Here is a 19,505-nt window from a genome sequence, read left to right on the forward strand (position 1 = left end):
TCCACGTAGGAGCACTGTTGCTGGCTGCGGGAGGAAGGCTGCTTATCTGCATTGTGATATGGGTTCATGACTTCCCTGTCCCACTGACTCACAGCCACCCCTGCCCGGGCCCTGGGCCCTGCAGCTGGCTTTTTGGCACATCACCCTGGCAGCACAGCTGGACGCTCATCGGCTTCATTTCTCTGGTGATGATTCATGGGTAGGAAAGTTGGCTTTCCTCTTCTGCCCATCTGCTGTGGAGGCAAAAGAGCATCCCAAGGGGATGTGGCCCACTTGCACCTTCATCGCAAGGGCCCTTGAAAGCCAGGTGCCTCTGAGAAGTGATCGGGTCAGCCTTGGCCTCCCATGTGAGCAGGTCAGCTTTGGCCTCCAAAGGCCTGGCAATTCGAGCGCACCTAGGATGTTACTGAAGCCCAGGTACCAAGTGTGGGCACCTTCTCAGGGTTCTACCGGAGTAGCTCTGGAAACACAGTGCCGGTTCTTTCCTCACTCCCTGAAGGTGCAGATCAACACTGGGGAACAACCACAAGCCCCTGAAATCTCCCTCCCCTCTGCCCACACCTCCCCTCTCCTGCACAAGCACAGAAGTCGGGCACAGAGGGACCCCGGGGCTCTGGCAGGTGGGCCCCAGACCTGCCACACGCTGGGGAGCAGCGCAGCAGCGTCACCACCACGCCAGGAGACTCCTGTGCAGACGGTGCAGCAGGTGGGTGCCGCAACCGTCCCACCGAGACAGGCTTATGCTGAGCATTGTCCAGCATCTCCTCCTACTTCTCTGTTGGCCATACTGGCCCCCGGGTAACTTCCAGTCACTTCAGGGCCCAAGTCTTCCACGATTTCATTGCCGCAAAGGAAAGACACGCAGACAAGGGGAAGAAGCAAGACTGCTTGACTGGGGAAGGCCAAGGAGATCTGGGAGCAAGCGAAGGGGGCAGAAGGTCCTGAAGGCTGGAGGTGCGACACATGCTGGGAGAGTCCAGGGGACACCCAGCCTTCCACACGCTTTTGGGTGGCCCCAGCACACAGGATGCCTGCCATCATCCCTGCGCACAGCAACAGCAGCACAGGAAGGACAGTGCAGAACGCTTCATCTTCCACGCCTTCCAGAGCCGGTAGCTCAGCCCTCGTAATCCAGGTACACTGCGTGGCAACCTCACTGAAGCTCGTATAATGAAGAGGGTCTCAGTTGCGAGCGAAGAGACAGAGGAACTGACGTCGTCCATCATGCCTTGAATGGCTGTGAGAGAGAGGAGCGGAGGCAAGGTCAGAGCCTGTGTTTGCGGGGACCCCAGGAAGGGCCCCATCCCTGGAAGTATTCAAGCAAGGTTGGACGGGGCTTTCAGCACCCTGGTCTAGCACGAGGCATCCCTGACCAGGCAGATGGGTTGGAGTTCGATGACATGTGGTTCGATGAGCGGGGGCGATCCGCCGATACCCCACTGCCCTCACTCACCTTCATAGATGATGAGGAGCTCCTCCTCACGCCAATCCCTCACTCGCCGTGCAACGAGCCCTAGGCAGTACACACAGCCTGTCACAAACTCTGCCCGCCAGCCCTTCCCAGCAGCACATCTCCCCATCTCCCCCCCGCTGGCCCTGCTGGCCGGGCCACCTCCTCCTCCTTCCCTCGGGCACAGAGGGACTCCGGGGCTCGGGCTCACCGATGAACCTGACGGCTTCCAGTCGCAAGGGCTCCTGTGGGCTCTGCAGGTACGGCAGGCTCTGGCGCAGGTGCTCATCCAGGCTGTTGTCCTCCAGCTGCACAAGAGAGCACGCAAGGGCATGGTGCTGGTGCAGAGCCTCCCCCTTGGACAGCTGCCTGCCCCATGCCCTGGGGCGCTGTGGGCTTGTCCAGTCTGGGTTGGGGCCTTCAGAGCTGTCCTTACCAGGTACTTGCCGAGTCTCCTTGTTTGCTTTCTCTCCAGCAGGTCCACGAGCTGCGACCTCTGCAGGAATTTGGCAGCATCGAGAAGGGTTTCCTCTGCGGCCTGAAGAGCAGCAGAGACTTTGAAGTGGCACCCCCAGCTCTCAGGGGACCTGTGTCCCCAGCCCCTTGGCGAGGCTGCAGGGGCTGCACGCCTCTGCACGGCCCAGGGCGCTGTGTGGGGCAGGCTGACCACAGGGAGCAGGCGTCTGCTCCGCAGTGTAGTGCCCGAGGGAGCTGGGGCTGGATGCAGGGAGCAGGGATGGCAGCAGAGCCCACGGCTCCGTCCCTCCTGCGGGTGCTCAGTCCCACCCCGGGGTGTCAGCATCGCCCTCCCCAAATGCCCACGCTGGGCAGAGAAGCCAACCTCGGCCACTTGCTGGTTCTCGTCGTGCAAGTGGAAGAACAGCGGGATCATGCTCTGGCACACGTGTGTCTTCAGCTGCTCTTTCTCCCTTGCTGCAAAAAGGCGGCTCATCACAGCTCTGAAGAAGTGGATGGATTGCAGCTGCGTGGAGCTGGATTCCTGGTGGGAAGGAAGAAGCGAAGACCTCAGCACCAGCTGCTCCAGGCCCACCTGGGCAAGGGTGTGAAAATTCACAGGGCACAATGCTTCCTGACAGCACCCAACATCCATCAGGAAAGGCACCGGCCCTCAGAGACCCCCGCTGGGCCCTGTGCCCTCAGCCTTACACTGTCAAAGAACGCTGGCAGCCTCTCTGCCAGCTGCAGAGCGGTGGAGTTGGCCTTGCTGATGGTCATCTCCTTGAGCATGTTTTTGAGCACAAACAGCGCATTTCCAGCCACGTCCCCTTCCAACTCTGGCAGTATTCCCATGATCTCTGGCAGCAGGAACTCCATTTTTTTCACCTGTGGGGAGCAACAACACCGTGTTGGGCTGTGCTGGCAAACACTCTCAGGCTGTCAGAGCCCACAGTGCCCAGAAGCCACGGTCCTGCCCCAAAGGACTTGGGCAGGCGCATGGGGAGGCACAAGAGTTGGGAGCAGCTCCCACAGCACTCGGTGCCCAGCCAAGTCCAAGCAACGGTGTTAGCCAGCATCCCTGGCCCAGAGCCACACCACCAATGGGGTGTGTTCAGCCAGCTGAACCCTGCTTACCACATAGGGTCTTCTGCTGAGCGTTTTGAGGCCCTTGAGCACCAGCTGACGCATCACCGTGCACTCACTCCTCAGGTATCTTGGGAAGAGCTGCAGGACTCGAAGACACTGCATTTTGAGGTCCTTACAGGCCAGCATCTGAAAAACACGCCTCAGTCAAGGCTGGAATTGGCCGGCAGAGACCTCGCTCACGGGAGGCACAAGAAACTGCAGACAAGTGTCACTCTGGCAGTGTGTGCCAAGGGGATGAGCCCCAAGGGATGAAGCCCTGCCCCAGCTCCACCGGCCGGCCTCTCCCCACAGCTGTGGCCACCAGAGGGTGGAGTGGCGAGAGGCAGCTCAGGCCGGCACTGCTTGCCATCGGGCTCACCTCGACCAGGAAGGCCATGGCGGGGACCTTCCAGCGTGGCTCGTTGTTGTTGAGCCACGTTTCCAGATACAGCAGAATCTGTCGGCGTGCTCTTCTTGAGACATGTTTCATCGCCCTGGCAGAGGGAAGAAGGCAGGGTGAGTCCTGAGCAGAAGTCCTGAGCAGGATGGGTGAAGTGCTCCTGGCTCTGTTCCAGCAGCCACCAGCATTTCATGCTCCTGGAGGCCTGGTCTTTCCCCACCTCTCCTTGCAGGAAGAAAGCCAGCGCCCCACAGAGGGGACACCTCAGGTGCACCTGCCTGTTATATATGGAGTGGTAATTCGTGTCGAGAAAATGGTTGATATTAATAAAGAAGGGGGAGATTTGGGAATGTGGCCATGGGGGTTGGAAAGCCCCGTGGTTGAGATAACATTAGACTCGCAACGATGAGGCCATCAGGAATATAAAAGAGTTTAGAGGGAACACAGAAGGGTGATTCAGGAGACTCCAAGCAGTCTCTGGTTTCTTGTTCTCCAGCTGGTCTCTTGTTCTCCAGCTGTTAAGGCGTGGATGTTCAGAGAAGCTCATACAGAAAGTTGCTGGAAATGGCACACTGGAGCTGGAGAGAAGCTGGAGCTGAGAGAAGCGGAGCCGTGCACACAACTGCCCCTCACTGGTCAGCAGTTGCGCATTATGGGGAATCATACGTCCTTAGGAACAAAGACTGTCCTGGTAACCTTACAGCGTATTCTCCTTATTAACAATTGGACAGATTACGATCCTGAAATATGGGACCAAACTGAGGTCAAGGTGTGGGACTCTGCAACTAAAAACGACAAGGTTGCAGTGGGATTGCTTGGCACCTGGCGAGCAGTCTCTGAGGCCTTAAAGAGCCGTGTGGGGCCACAGTCAGAAATGTGTAGTTTGCCAGACAGTGAGGGAGCTGCGGGCTCCTTTACTGATCTGACTGCTACGCCATGGGCCCCTCTGCTGCTACAGCCATCAAAGGCTTTTACTGTTACGCTCTGTGTTGACCTGAACATGCCTTTTGACCCAGGCCTATTGGCCTTGAAAAGGAGATGGATATGCTTTTCTTCGATCTGGGAAGAACGGGATACATAAGGCCTGAAGACCGAGTTGCTTGACAACTTAAAGCGAGACATATTGTTCAAAAGGAATGGAAAATGAAGACTTGTTAATACTCAAGAAAAGGAATGGAAAATGGAGGCTGTTATATCATGAAACTTAGAGGATTGTTCGTTATCTTTCCTGATTGTACGTATGTATAGGCATACTTGTGTTTAGTATGTTAAGCAATGTTCTGTATATTTAGAATGTGTGATGTTTGTGTGTGCGTGTTGGTGGAGCATAGACTCCCTGCACACCCAACACTGTTTACTTGCCTTTTATACCTTTTATACCTTTTAGAAATATTTGCTTTACCTCATTTATAACACTGCCCCTTCTGAGGAGACCTTGTTCGTGCCCACGGGCAATTGACGTGCCCCGGGCTCTGCCGGTGTCCCTCAGTGCCTCCTGCCCTGCCCCGGGGGGCTGCCCTCGGGAGGGGAGGCCAGCACTGTGGCAGAGGACTGCTCTTGCGCAGCCACCCTCTCTCAGGCTCTGCCCTTGTGCTCGCAAGAGCCAAGGCTGCAGCCCCTTTCGCTGAGAAATGGGGCCCCTGTCAGCCGCCACCAAGGGGACTGGATGGGGCTCCCCGTCTGCAGGGGAGAAATGCCGGGGGGAGAAGGGAGCAGGGTGCCCTCACCTGGCCAGCAGACCCACTGCCCAGTGGTGGCTCTCAGTGTGGAGTAGCATCTCCCAGATATTCCTCTTTCCCAATTCAAGCACCAGCATATCATACCCAACACGGCAGAGCAGTGCTTTCAGAGTCAGCACTGTGAACCTGCAGGCAGAGCACAGCCCAGGTCACACCCGGATCCCTGGCCCAGGCTCCAGGACCATGGGAAGGATGGGAGGAGGGAGACGAAGCACCTGCTGGGGCTGGTGGCAATGCCCTCCTCCTGCTGGCATTCCCTGAAGAAGGTCTCCACCTCTTCTGGTGTCTGCTGCGCGCTTGCGAAGATTTGGAAGAGCAACACCATCAGGGGTAGAGGGAAGCTCATCTCCTCCTCCGTTGGGTAGTTGGCTAGCCGAAGGAGCTCCCACAGCACCCTGGTTGCCTGCAGAAAAGACCCAGAGATGGCACTCACTGCTGAGCCAGCCCCGTGGCACGGCCCCAGTGTGGGAGGCCGAGGCTCAGGTGCAGATGTGGGCCACGGGAGATGCAGGCAGAGCACCCGGCCTGGCTCCCATCCGGAGCTGAGCCACAGGCAGCCTCCCTGGGGCGGTGGCAGTGTGCCCTGGCTGAGCCTCCTGCGGCCTGCCACCAGCCTGGGCTCTCCGTCCCAGCCCCTGCAGCCTGCTGGGCTGTGCCTTGGCCCTGGCCTGTCCCCTAAAATGCCCTAAGCCAGGTTTGCAGCCCACCGCCTGAGGCAGGGAGACGTAGTGACAGGGGAGGAGGGATAGCTGCCCCGAGATGCAGCCCCTGGGGGGAGAGAGGGCTTGTTCAGAAACTCACGGCCAGGGCGAAGACATCCGTGTTGTCCCCGTCAGAGGTGGACATCCTGTGAAAGGGCCAGTCCTTCAGCACGCGGCACAGCTCTGCCATCACCTTCTTTTTAGTCCGGGATGAGACGACCATCACCCTCCACATGGTCACGGCAGCTCTGCAGGGCCAGAGAGCTGGGTCAGGGGGGCCTTGGCCACAGCACCAAGACCTGGGCACCCGTGGAGGGGCCCAGGCTGGCTGCCAGTCCTACCTCTGCCCCCTGCCCCTCACAGGCAGCCCCTGGCGGGCCCTGTGGGGCAGGGAGGGATTGTGGTGGCAGGCTCTGGGGCTGACGTGCCAGGGCTGGGAAATGGGGCGATGCAGGGCTCGGCCCCTGCAGAGCACCCTGAAAACTGCCATCTGCCTGGCAGCTGGCGCTAGGTGGGCTCGAAAGGCTGACGGGCCCCGAGCCATCAGGGCAGGCAGGCCCCATACCTGTCGCACGCTGGGGAGCAGCGCAGCAGAGTCACCACCACGTCGTGGGGGTGCTCCTCGGCCAGTTCCAGAAGGCTCCTGTCCAGGCGGTGCTGGGCAGACTGCTCTGTGTTGGACACGAGCCACTGGTAGATGCTCCTCAAGATGCCCGGTGCCTGAAGGAGAAAGGGCTGAGAGTGGGGCTGCTGCCAGAGCAATCCCTTTCCTGGGGTCCACTGACAAGCGCTTCTCTTCCCACCACTCAGGGCTGGCCAAAAAGGATGTCACATGCCCAGCAGACAGAGCTTGAAGGGGGGCACACGATCCCCCAAGGGCTTGAGACCCACTGACTGGATACTTACATGATGTGGAGGGATGACACTGTGTAGTACACGCTTATCCAGCTCGACTGCAATGGCCTCCTGCTCCTGATGTTGCTGCTGCTCCTGTTCTGTCTGGTCCCAGCCTGGATTTGGTGAAGACCAAGCACAGACAGAGCTGAGGGTCCGTGGGAGAGGCTGGAGGACACAGCCAAGACCATGCTGCCCAGGCAGGGTGATCCCCGAGCCAGGAACTAGCTGGGCACTGAGCCCAACCTCTCTTGTGCATGCATGGGAGCCAGGTGTTCCCCAGCAGACGCGGCATGGTAAGGGCGGAGAGCCCTGCACCCCACAAGGTGCTTGCTGCCATGGCGCAGGAGAGGTCTGTAGCCACAGGATGGCTGCCCACGGCCTGCCTCTCCCTGCTCATCCCATGGGTTTGGACGGTTCCCCTCGCCCCGTGCCACATGGGACAGCAGCTCCTGTGAGGACGGCAAGGGGCAGAGGCAGCTCGCAGCTGCCAGCCCTTCAGCCCAGCTCAGCCTCTCACCTGCCTGCAGCACCTGCACCTCGGTCAGCTCATAGGGCTGCTGCGCTGGAGGGGCATTAACCTTGGCCTCCTCTTCCTCCATCCAGGCCAGCTTGGGCATGCTGGGGTCTCTCCCCGCCATGCTGCTGAGGTCTGGCCTCAAGGGCTCCCACCACAGGGATGGGAAACGCTTCCAGGAAGCACCAAAGACACGGGCAGCAGGAATGGGGTGGCTCTGCAGGGACTCCTTGCAGCTCCACTCCTTCCCGACCTGTCCCGCCTCGTCCTCCAGGAAAAGTGGGGAAACCAGGCTGCCAGCAGCATTTCTATCCCGGAGGTCACAAAGGGCCCCGTGCCCCGTTGCCTGGACACAGCCCACATCATGGCAGCTCACAAAGGGCCCCGCGACCCACTGCCACCTGCCTCGCCCCTCAGCCCCCTCCTGCCACCCCATCCCCTCATGGCTTCCCACCAGCCTGGCTCTGAGGGCCTTTCTGCCAGCCTGGCCGCTGGTAGCCTTCAGCCTCCGCAGCCCCTCCAGTCCTCCCACCACCCACCCCCTCACGGCTTCCCGGTGCCCCATCAGCAGCCCCTTGTCACAGGGCCACCAAGCGCTGGCTAGGAAGGGACCCGCAGGGCTGGGTCACCAAACTTGTGGTGACAACGTCAGAGTGCCAAGACCCATACACCTCTGTGTCTATATTTCCAGGGCATAAGGAACTGGACGGATGGTCAACAGCTACTGTGATGCCCATGTGGAGCCCAGTGGCAAGTGGTGTCCCCGAGGGGTCTGTACTGGGCCTGCTGTAATTAAACATCTCTGTCGGTGACACGGGCAGTGGGATTGAGCATGCCCTCAACAAGAGGGCAGACAACACCAAGCTGAGTGATGGTTGGACCAGATGGGCTTGGAGGTCTTTTCCAGCCTTCATGATTCTATGATTTGTGAGGGGTGCAACCCCCCTTTTTGCTGTCACTCAAGGAAATTGTTATTCCAGCGTGTTAGCCTTGCACTGGAGGCATAGTGGCTCTTTAGGAAGGACACGCTGGCAAGATGAGGAGGGGCTGTTGCCCTTCATGGGAGCAAGCAGCTGGAGTGTGTGGAGCTCTGTCTGGAATGGCTGAGGAGCTGGCTGAGAGTTTATGGCTTATGATGAAAGGCAGGGGAGGGAAAGGTGACATTATAGTGGGTGCAGGCCACTTGACCAGCAAGATCAAGTAAATGAGGCCTTCTACAGACAGATAGGAGCAGCCTCATGTTTGCAGGCACTGGTCCTCACCAGCGCCTTCAACCATTCTGATTGTCTGCTGCGGGGACAACACAACAGGGCATACGGGCATACGCGATCCAGGAGGCTCCTGGCCTGCGTTGATGATACCTTCCTTCTCCACGCAATAGAGGAGCCAAGGCTTTAGGCGGCCTTGTCTGCACTGACTGTGAGATGGTGGAGCTGAAAAACTTCCCTCTCTATTTCCACTCCTCAGGAGGCTGTGGAGAGCAATGAGCTTGCCTCTTAGCCTTCTTTTCTCTGAACTAGCCCACAACCCAGATGTCCTCAGCCTCTCCTCATAGGACATGCCTTCCAGTCCTTTTTTTACCAGCTTTGCTGCCCTCTTCTGGAGGCATTCAGATGTCTTAATTTCCTTTTTAGATTGTGGAGCCCAGAACTGCACACCATATTCAAGGTGGGGCCACACCAATGCTAAATAGAGCAGGAGAATCACATCTTTTACCAGCTGGCTATTTTATGTTGAATGCCCCACATGGCAGTTTGGAAATGCCCCAGCTGCCAGGGCAAACACCTGGGTCATGTTGCACCCACTGGTGACCAGTTCCCCGTTTCTGCAGAGCCGTTTTCCAGCCACTCATCTCCCAGTCTGCACACGCGTCCAGCATTGCTCTGTCCCAGCCGCAGATACTAGCATTCATACTGGTTGAATTTTTGCAGCCTAAGAACAACCATCCTGACACAGGGACAAGCGCCCGCTGTGCCACATGGGTGGGAGCTCGTGAGGCTGCGCACGACATGTCCGGCACATCACCTGCCTGGCAGGGCTCAGCTCGTCTGTCTTCCCCAGCACAAGGGGGTCCAGGCAGGGAAGATGGGGAGCCCTGCTCCTCTGCCAAGAATCGCCTTCCCCTTCCAGCACCGCCTGCTCCAGCCCTGTTACTGGGGACGTTTCACTGTCTCTGCTTGCCATCGTGTGGTAGAGGCATGCACTGGCCTTGTCTGGGGAGAGCAGTCCTGCTGGAAGTGTGTCAGCCAGGTACGGGCAGGACAGTGACAGCACCCAGGGAGGGAAGTGCTCCTGTGGCAGGGAGCAGAGCTGCTCCCCTCCTGCACAGTGGGCACAGAGTTGCACCAAGCTTGCTCAGAGGGGAGAGGGGCTAAGCTGAGGGTGCTTGTGGGGGCACAGGGTTGGTGTGAGTGGCTGCTCTGTGGCTGCAAGGATGGCAACGGAGCTGACCTGAGCATACTCAGGGGGACACTCAACTTTGGCAGGGATTAAAGCAGCTGTTCTCAGCAATGAGCATCTAGGAAATGAGTGGTTTTAGAGAGAAAGAGCAGGAACAGAAGTCCAGCACTTCCTGCTCCAAGGCCAGAATCCCCTAGAGGTTACAAAGGGCCCCAGTGATGAGTGGTGTCCCCGAGGGGTCTGTACTGGGACTGCTGTAATTAAACATCTCTGTCTGTGACACGGGCAGTGGGATTGAGCACGCCCTCAGCAAGAGGGCAGACAACACCAAGCTGAGTGGTGCAGGTGACATGCCGGAGGGCAGGGATGCCATCCAGAGGGCCCTGGGCAGGCCTGAGAGGTGAGCCCGTATGGACCTCATGGAGTTCACCAACGTCAAGCACAAGGTCCTGCACCTGGGCCAGGGCAATCCCAAACACAAATCCAGGCTGAATCCACTGTCCCTGGGGGTGTTTAAGGAAAGGTTGGATGTAGTAGAAGTGGATACAATTGTCCCTATTTGATAAAAGCCATCTATGTTTCTAGGATATAGTCCTGTATATTATTTCTTCACGGTGAGGGTGACGGAGTATTGGAACAGGTTGCCTAGGGAGTTTGTGGAGTCTCCTTCCCTGGAGATATTCAAGGCCCATCTGGACGCCTACCTGGGCAGCCTGCTCTGAGGAACCTGCTTTGGCAGGGAGGGTGGACCCAATGATCTTTCAAGGTCCCTTCCACCCCTACAGTTCTATGATTCTATGTAGTGGTTAAGGATGTGGTTTCGTGGGTGATCTTGCTGGTAGGGGGATGGTTGGACCAGATGATCTTGGAGGTCTTTTCCAGCCTTCATGATTCTCTGATTCTATACCTACTGATTTCAGTACACCCGAGGCAAAAGATACCAGATGACTAGTTGGTTGCTTGCCCATTCCATTCCTTATCTGCATTGCAAATGATGCGTTTAAGATTACCAAGCCGTGTCTTTCTTAAGAAGACCATGGCAGCTTCTGTGGAAGGTCCCATGCCCTCAGCACTGGGGCTGCTCAGGCAGCCATGGGTGTTCCTCCTGCTGAATCAAGCAAGTGGAAGAGAAGCCCATAAGTGAGGTCAGTGTTTACTTATTTTTCAAGTTGTTACTGGGGATCATTTCCATCTGTCTCAGACAGTTTTGAGAAGAGATCCTTCTGCCAGACACAAAGCAGCCAGTGAATTGCAGCTGTGTCTCAGCTGTAGCTGGAGGGGATGGGCTGGGGCAGATGGAAGCAAACATTTTGCCAATACTTGGTTCCTGAGACAGTGTTTAGAGCTCTCTGCTGTCACATCAAATCAGAGGAAGATGTCATGAACTGCTCATGTAAATTCTCTTATTTCCAAGAGGCCTAGATGCTGTCTTCTCTCATGTTCACTTCTTGAGGTGCTCCTCAGCCATGCCTGTAAGAAGAGTACTGGAGCTGGAGAAGGGCCACCTACTCTTTAAAGTCACCCTAAATAGAAGTGAGAAGGGCTGTGTGCACCTTGTGCAGCTTTTGTTTTCCCTGTTAAACTGTTATCTTGATTCAGAAGTCTTCCAGCCTTCCTTATCCCACAACAGAGGGGACTGAATGAGAGAAGCTGTGTGGGTGTTCAACTGCTGGCTTGGGGTCAACCCACCACACTCACGTTCTCCACTTGGTTTAGTGGAGCTTCCCTGTCTCCCAAGGAGGAAACATGTTATTCTCCCTAGAAATGGCGTATCTGCTGCTAAGCCCGTTTGTTACACAGGAGTGAGATGCATGAGTTTGAGAGATGCACCATGTGCACTGAGTAACGCATCCTGGTAGCAACTGTAGCATTACAAGTGTGAACCAGGAAAGATAAGGGCTTTCTAACACCCTGTGTCACTGGGTCTGAGAGCCAGAGGTGCTGCTTTAGCTTTTAAGAGCTACTCAAAGGATCCAGTTCCTGGGATTCAAGTTGGCAATCTGCCTGAAGAGGCCCAGCCTACAAGGGCTGTGTAGGCAACACAGGATTTGCTCTTGATTTTCTTCAGGTGTTAGTCCCCCTTCTCGAGGGAGGACTAGCCTGGGTGCAAAAGGCTCTTTTAGTCAGACCCAGAGTAGCATGAAAGGAGTAGACTGATGAAGGTATCTTCTCCAGTACTCCGAGATTATAGCAGAGGCTTTCTGCTGTCTGATATGATGTGAGGGCTGGAGCTGTTGATTGCAGAAAAACTCTTCATACAGCTGCCTTCTCTGCAACTTGCCATTTCTCCGTGATGATGCTTTAAAACTGGATTTAAAAAGAAAAAAAAAAAGAAAGAAAAAAAAAAAGAAGTGGTAGAAGAAGAGGAAGTAGTCCTCATATTTGCCTTGGTGGAGGTGGGAGACAGAAACAGGGTTTTTAAAAGGTAGATTTTCCTAGAGAGAACTCAGAGCACCTGTGTCTGCTTAGCAATGTGATATCCAAAGCACTTCTCCAGTTAAGCCTGTCATGCTATGTGTGGTTAAAAGCAGCAATCTACAGACTTCAGCTCAGTCGCAAAATATAAACAGCACAGCAGCTTGAGCCACAGCCTTTTTGCTGTGTACGTATAGTGGCTATCACTTAACGAGACACAGCACTTCATGAATTATGGCATGGACAAGTCCCTTTTACCTAAACTAAACCCTGAGCAAACAGCTTTCCAGAGGCAATTACAAACTCCGTGTTTTTTGTTTTTTCCCCCTCTTCTCTATAACCTTGTTAGCAGGCTTATTGTTCTACTGGTTTGGGTTGATGCTGATGGCAGCTATGACAGATACTGCTCTCCAAAGAAGGGTACCTTAGAAAGGGAACCCCAAGCCCACTGTCAGGCCAGTGCAGGATGCCTACAGCCTTGCAGAGTATGAAGGAGCAGGAGGAAAAGCCACATGGAGGGGAAAACAGAGAGGAAACCATAGCAGGAGGGAGCTGCAGCCCATCATTAAAATGCACACAGCAAATACTTGTCCACTCACCTGAAACAGATTGTTTCACTGCAAAACATGTAGCTGAAATATGGACCCAGGCAACCCTCTCTGGGTGGCCCTGCTTAAGCAGGGGTTTGGACCAGATGAGCTCTGGAGCTCCCTTCCAACTTCAACCATTCTGTGATTCTGGGTAAAAGAAGGCAAATGCACCCAGAGCCAACCCAAGTGGACTGGGCCTTGTGGTAATTTTGCAGTGGCCTGGGTGGGGCTCTGATTTCTCTTGAGCACCTCTTTATTTTTATTGCCCTCCCGTTGTCTAATTCCTGGGAAAGAGTGGAGCACACTGAGTGGAACGCCCATTTCTCTCAGAGGATTAGGCCTGTGTTGCTTCCTTGCTAACCTTCGCTTTCCTTCAGGGAGCACATAAGTAAATTAAGCTCAGCAGCTCTCCAAACACAACTGCTTGGATGAGAGAGATATAAACACAGTTGATGCTTTTTCCTGAAGCCCACCTCACTGGAAGATCCTGGGCAGCAGGACATAAGTTGACAAACCAGCTATCTTCTCAGACACCAGCCATATCCAGCACACACACGAGATCCAGGATGAGCTGCTTGCATTTTGTACACCAAAGATGTCCATGCAGGATCTGCCTTCAGAAACATCCCTAGCAATTCCAGGTGGACCTACCTCAAAGGTCTGTTCAGATGTTAACTGCCATGAGGAGCAAGGCTCCTCAAGCTCATCCATGGAACGGAGCGCCTTGCCTCAGGGCTCTTCCAGGTCACAAACCAGACACCTCCCTGGGATTGTGGTCAGATCTCCAGGGTTAGATGCCAGAAATTTGGCTTGGCGTGAAAATCTCACTAAATGTGTCTTCCCCTCTCTCGCCATCTGTTTGAACGTAGCCACATTCTCCCTGAGGTTGTTCTGGAAGATCCTTGAATGCTTTGGCAAACTCATGAATAAAACACAGTGCTCCCTGAGGCATAGGAGCTATTAGTCAAAGGCCTCATATGGGAAATAGGCTGCATATGCCTCTGCTGGATCTTTAAGATCCCAGCCAGGGCTGAACTGCAACAGCTGGGCAAGCAAAGCAAAGGGGAACTCAATTCCTACTTCTATCAGCAGCCACTGCCTCGGCCTCAGTGCGATGGTTACTTGGGAAGACAAATGCAATAACCACTAATGTCCTCCCTTCCTTCTCCTTCCCTGGTCTTTTTAATTGCTGACTACTTTGTCATACAGTGTGAGATATTCCTTTGGTCAGTTTGGGTCAGCTGTCCCTGACTGAGCAGCAGTGTTCACGTTGTCCGTACATGAACTGCTCTAAGGCCATCCCAGGTTGCACACCACCTACTGGATTGCAAAATATTTTTCCATCCATTCTCATCATCTGTTTAGGTTAGAGCACTCAGCTGGGTGCATTGCGTCCTGAAATTCAGGAGGATGCAGTCAGGAGAGATATAAACAGGGAACACTCCATACGCAAATTAAGGAAGTTATTTCATGCCGATCCCATTTATTTTGGGCAGGGAGGCAGCAGAACAGCGCACACACAGTGATTTTTAAGCAGCTGGACAGAAGGACCGTCATCTTGCTTTTTTTCTAGCCAATTACAGATAGGATCTGAAAAAAAAAATCCTCTTTTTTTTTCATGTGGAGGATTTCAGATATTCATCTTCTATTCAGAACTTTGGTTTTGGTATCAAATTCAATAATTTGTTTTTGGATAAAATATCAAAAAAAAAAAAAAAGGCACCATTCCTTTTTCCTTCTCCATAGATGAATAGGGTTTGTTTTCCCTGTGTTTGCATGCAGGTAATGGTATGCCCAATGCTCACACAATGGTGAGTCCCTTCCTCAGAACAGGCAAGTCTCCGCATGCATCCTAGGATGCCACAAACCACAGGTGCTTGAGATCACGAAGCCTAATACCTCAACTCCGTCTCAGCAGGGAGGAGAAGGACAGGCCGGGAGCCAGACAGGATGTAGGCGCCTTCTCTGTGCGTTGCCCTTTTGCAAACTGAGCTGCTCCGTGCCCTCTGCTCTGCTTAATTGATCCGCTGCCCATCTTCAGGAAAACAAAACAAAACAAAAAAACAACAACAGAAACATTCTCCTGTCTCATTCATAATATACTTCAAATAAGATGTGCTTCTGCCTGAGCGAATGCCCTTCGGGGGTACTTTAATCTGTCACAGTGCATAAGGCTTTTCCTGAAATCTGCATTTTTGCAGTGCTGAGTCTTCACAATGGCCCCTGGAGCCACACTTAATGTATTTCAAAGGATGTAAAGACTTATCTTGCTTAAACAACTTGGCTAGAAAAGCTAAGGTTGCTTTAATCCAATTTCTTTCCATCCCTTCTCCCAGAAAACAAAACAAAACAGCTGAGTGTTGCTTTTTTTCATACTGAAAACAAAGAAGGAAGCCAAACTCCAAAAAGAACTTCTTGACCCAGCTCTGAGAACACACCAAACCAAAGCACGACCCAGGCGAAACAGGGTAAGAGGTGTAAGGTTTTAGGTCCATGTGGGATCTGAGGACCTGCAGCCCTTGCAGTTGTTTCAGCCTGGTCTTGGTGCTTGAGGAACATCGCTGAGAAATCAGCGAGGTTGATCTCACTGCCAAAACATGCTTCAAGCAAGTGACCGGGATGCCCAGGGATATGTTCTGCAATGCTGAAGTCCAGCTACTGGCTCTTAATTAACTCCAGACCTAATGACAGAGCAGAAATACTGCTGAAGGAGCTGCTGATGAGCGTGGAAGATCTCAGCTTTGAGCATCTTTCCCATCTATTTCCAGCACACAGGCCAAAAGCAAGTGAAGGGGCTCAAAGGCTCTCCATCTGCATTACTTTAGTGACACCAGACCCCTCTGAACAGTGAGGGTGTGAAGGAACTCAGTGCAACACAGACACAAGCAGGCTAGATTTTGCTCATGTTCTCAGATTTAAAGAGTGAACCAGCAATGATATACTAGCTCTGATTCACCACAGTGGAGTCAAAACCTTGGATTTTACTGCAGTGATGCTATCTCTGATGGTTTTACCAGCCTGGGGTCTGCTTCATGACCTTCCTTGGTTATTTGCAGGCAATCATTGCCTAGACCAAATTAGTACTGGGACTTGAAACAGCAAAAATCTGGATGCCACCACACTGTACACACAGAGAGATACTTGTCCTGACAGCCAGGCTGATGTGGTGGTTTCACACCAGTAGTTAGCTCGGCACCACGACGCAGCCTCCTCCAGGCCACATCCCCCTGCTCCACCGGGGGCTCCTCCACCCATGGGGGGGCTGGAGGTCATATCTGCGAAAGTCAGGTACCAAGGAGCTGCAGCTGGAGTTAGTGCTATCTTCAAACCTGTCCAGAGCCAGACCTGGCTGGCTCACAGCATGGATCCTCCTGGCCCTGCCAGGATCTTTATCCAAGCCCTCTTAGTCTTGTCACAGAGACACCTGCCACATTCCCCATCAGCACAAGAAAGCCTTGAAGTGTTGCCTATTTTTGGTGTTGAAATGGAGAGTGAGGCACAGACACTCACCCAGCAGCACGGAGCAGCACAAAGGTCCTTCACCTCGATTGATGCTGGCAGCTTCTCACCACGTGGCCTGCCTCGCTCAGAGCAAGCAGGAGCAGATTTGGAGCACGGGCTTGACAGGATATTGCAAAAGCTGGGATCAGAGCTGCTTTCCCAGCTGGAGTCTAAAATAACTAGTAGATTACCTCCACAGGGGCACAGCCAGCACGTTAATGTTTGGCCTGTTCCTTTCACAGCTTGCCGTGGTCTCGCCTGGCTTCCATTCCCCCTTTCTTCAAAGCCTCCTTCACTGCAGGAGCTTCATTCCCTGCTGAGGGGAAAGCGAGGGCTGAGCTCCCCCCGCACCCCGCTGCCCTCCTCCTGCTCTCCCATGGGTGCTGGGTGCCGCTGGTGGTGCTTTGCGGGCAGCTGCTGGAGAGCCCCATCCCTGCGCACCACCTGTACCCCACGGGGCTCCTGGGAATGCTCCTTTCTGCCTGCCTGGGGAAGAGGAGCACACACCCAAGTCAACAGCTGGTGAGCACACCTTGCGGAACGATTCCAAAATTAACTGCAGGTGAATACTTGAAGGGCAGGACCAAATCTATCAACCCCAGATCAAACTGAGAAACCCTCTCCTGCCCCTGGTTAAGCAGCAAAGGCCTGTTTCTGCAGACTCCTATTCAGAGCTAAAGTTGGCCTGGCAAAATGCAGCTGACCTCCCTTTGAGGATGAACTGAACCACGTGGGATGACTATAACTTGGAGAGCACCTCTGAAGAGCCCAACCTGCTGTGCTCCACCAGTTAACTGCTCAGCAGTACATCTGCTGAAGGATGGACACTCCTTGTTGCCTCTCCAGTCTGCTGGCACTGTGTCGATGTCCTGCAAGACAGGCAGAGGAGAGGCTGACTTGTCTGTCTTACCATCTTTGCTTACAGTTATGTCAGTAGCTTGGGTCCTCACCCATCTCAGATACACCGTTGCTGGTCCCCAGGCACCTCTGATGATTTAGGTCACTCCTAACGTAATGTGGCGATCCCATGTAGTGATGGTTTTCATCTACTTGCAATGCCAGGAGGAAAAATAGTTCCTCATGTCCAACTAAAATTGAAGTGTCCTCGAACTCTGCAGAAGCTAAGAAATATGAAAGAAAAACAAGCATGCTCTGGGTTGAAAAAATGTTTCAGTGAGGGCTAAACAGTGTTGTTTTGACAGTAGCTTTCTAAAACCCATCAAGAAAACAAGTAAATTTCAGTATGTAATAATTAAATGGAAGATCTGAAAACATTTCCTATAGAAAGACTTCTCATTAGTTCCCAGATTGTATTTTGTGACACACACATTTGTTATAAAGAGCACAAAAACTTTCAGCAAGTCCAAATCTGACTTTCCTATTTCCAGAAAATAATAATAAATAATGAGATTGATAATGATAATGTAATAAGCAATAATAAACCCATTATTAAAAAGTACCTCCTAGCTGTGCACTGGCGATTCCTTCCAGGACGATGACTGATATGTATCTTCACGTCACTGGCCAAGCTTGGTAAGTCTTTGGGCTTATCAAAATATATCAAATATATTTTTGGGGAGATGATTGGTATCTAACACCTTGTATGTGCAGACTGTAGACATAGAAGGCTGTGTAGAAGACTGACTGCTCAACTCAGTGTTGGGTACAAAGCACAGTAAGTCCCCAGTGTTCTGAGGTGCCTGCAATTAGACAAGATTTAAAACTTCATCTAAGCTGGTGTTTTTTTAATTAGAAAGCAGGAGGCAAGGAGGACTCCAGCCAGGCATGGACGAGTGGTGCCTTCCCACTCCTGGCTTCATCTCTCATGCACGGACCATCAGAAAGCTTTCTGCTCTACTGCCCACGGCTCCAGCCCCCATGGGTAATGGATGATGCATGTAGGTGGTGTGGGCAAACACCAAGCTGAGCTTTTATAGAAATATTTACCTTGTTCTCCACTGCCTTGGGGCCCTGGGAGATCACCTCCGTGATGCTACCTGGGGACTGATGCTTCTGGCTGCACGGCCACGTGTGGCAGCGGGCATCACCACTCGCGGGTGACTCGAGCCAGGGAGCTCCTTTTGCTGCATTCACTGCAGGTTGGGAAAACAATGGGCACGAGGGGAAAAGATGAAGATGTAGAGGCATGCAGGTAGTTAGAGGTGCTAGAGTGGCCCCTTCCCTGTTTCAGGATGGCCCTGCTGACCTCCCTCCCCTAGAGCTGCTCTGCTGCAGATCGGGGTGAGCCAGGGGCACATCCTGCACCCAAGGTCCCTCTGCTGGTGGCTGCCACACAGCCACAAGCTGAGAGCTAAAACCAGCCTCCCTCCCATCTTGGGGCTCTTCCTGAGGATGCTCAGCTTGAAACCCACTGCCTTCTCTATCTGTAGGGAGTGGGGGCAATGGAAAGAGCAGACAAAAAAGCCCTGGGGGGGAAGCAAGCAGGCAAGAGGGGCAGGCTGGCAGCTCTCTCTGTGCCTCTGGAGAGAGCAAAGTGCCCTTTCCCTGTCCCTGCCTGCAGCAGCACTAATAGGGAGTGGGCAGGATGCTGTGCCCATGGCCAGCCCCCTGCTCTCCAAGAAGCAGTGACCCAGCAGGACACGACAGTCCTGACACTCTCACCATTGCTCCCAGGCCAGCCTCATTCCCTGCTGCCAGTATAGGGATCCCAAACTGGCTGAGGTGGGGAAGGACCCCTCCCTCACCTCATATCTCCTATCTCGAGGTGTGAGAACAAGAGAGCAACAGCACAGCCTCCTCCTGTGCAGCTCAGGACACAGCTGCCCAGATGCCAGATAGTGGCTGCTTCTTCGCTGCAACTCAGGAGGGAGATTTCACTCCAGCTGGGGTCTCAGGGCTTGCAAATAGGTGTCGTGAGGCTGAGGAGAGGAGGAGCAGCAGCTGGCATGGGGCTGGGGATGAATTATGGATGTGCCGGCCTCCTTGGAGAGCTCGTGGTGGGCTGCAGGGCACCTCCCACTGCAGAGATGATGGCTTTTGCTCAGCAGACCTCGCAAAAACACAGCATGGGATGACTTTGGGTAGCAGACACCGTGGTGATGTCCCTCTGTCCCATCAGGGCACATGGTGTCATCCACAGCCTGATCCTTGGGAAGAAAGAGAGGAAAAGCAGAGCGAGGCAATACACTGTAAAAATACTGATTTTCCCAACACGTCTCCATCAAACTCAAGGAATCTTACCGTACTGCCTCATTTTGTTATGGAAAAGTAGGTGCTGGGTGAGAGTGGGAATGCTTTAAGATCTAATATACAGAAAACCAAAAACATCATTGTTTTCTAATTTGCAGATTGAA

The 19,505-nt window shown here is 53.8% G+C and overlaps 1 protein-coding gene across 1 annotated transcript; it reads right to left on the minus strand.

The window, feature by feature from the left end:
• Window positions 1–738: 738 nt before the first annotated feature.
• Window positions 739–7,596, minus strand: LOC140002877 (maestro heat-like repeat-containing protein family member 7). Its single transcript, XM_072040422.1, has 13 exons — window positions 7,289–7,596; window positions 6,781–6,884; window positions 6,440–6,594; window positions 5,975–6,122; window positions 5,389–5,576; window positions 5,162–5,299; window positions 3,414–3,528; window positions 3,044–3,181; window positions 2,618–2,794; window positions 2,292–2,450; window positions 1,887–1,988; window positions 1,525–1,758; window positions 739–912 (listed from the first exon to the last, which is right to left on the minus strand). The coding sequence occupies exons 1-13, from the start codon at window positions 7,407–7,409 to the stop codon at window positions 739–741; spliced, it is 1,953 nt and encodes a 650-aa protein (XP_071896523.1). The 5' UTR covers window positions 7,410–7,596.
• Window positions 7,597–19,505: the final 11,909 nt, after the last annotated feature.

The sequence above is a fragment of the Anas platyrhynchos genome, chromosome 7, assembly GCF_047663525.1.
Source record: "Anas platyrhynchos isolate ZD024472 breed Pekin duck chromosome 7, IASCAAS_PekinDuck_T2T, whole genome shotgun sequence".
Taxonomy (NCBI): domain Eukaryota; kingdom Metazoa; phylum Chordata; class Aves; order Anseriformes; family Anatidae; genus Anas; species Anas platyrhynchos.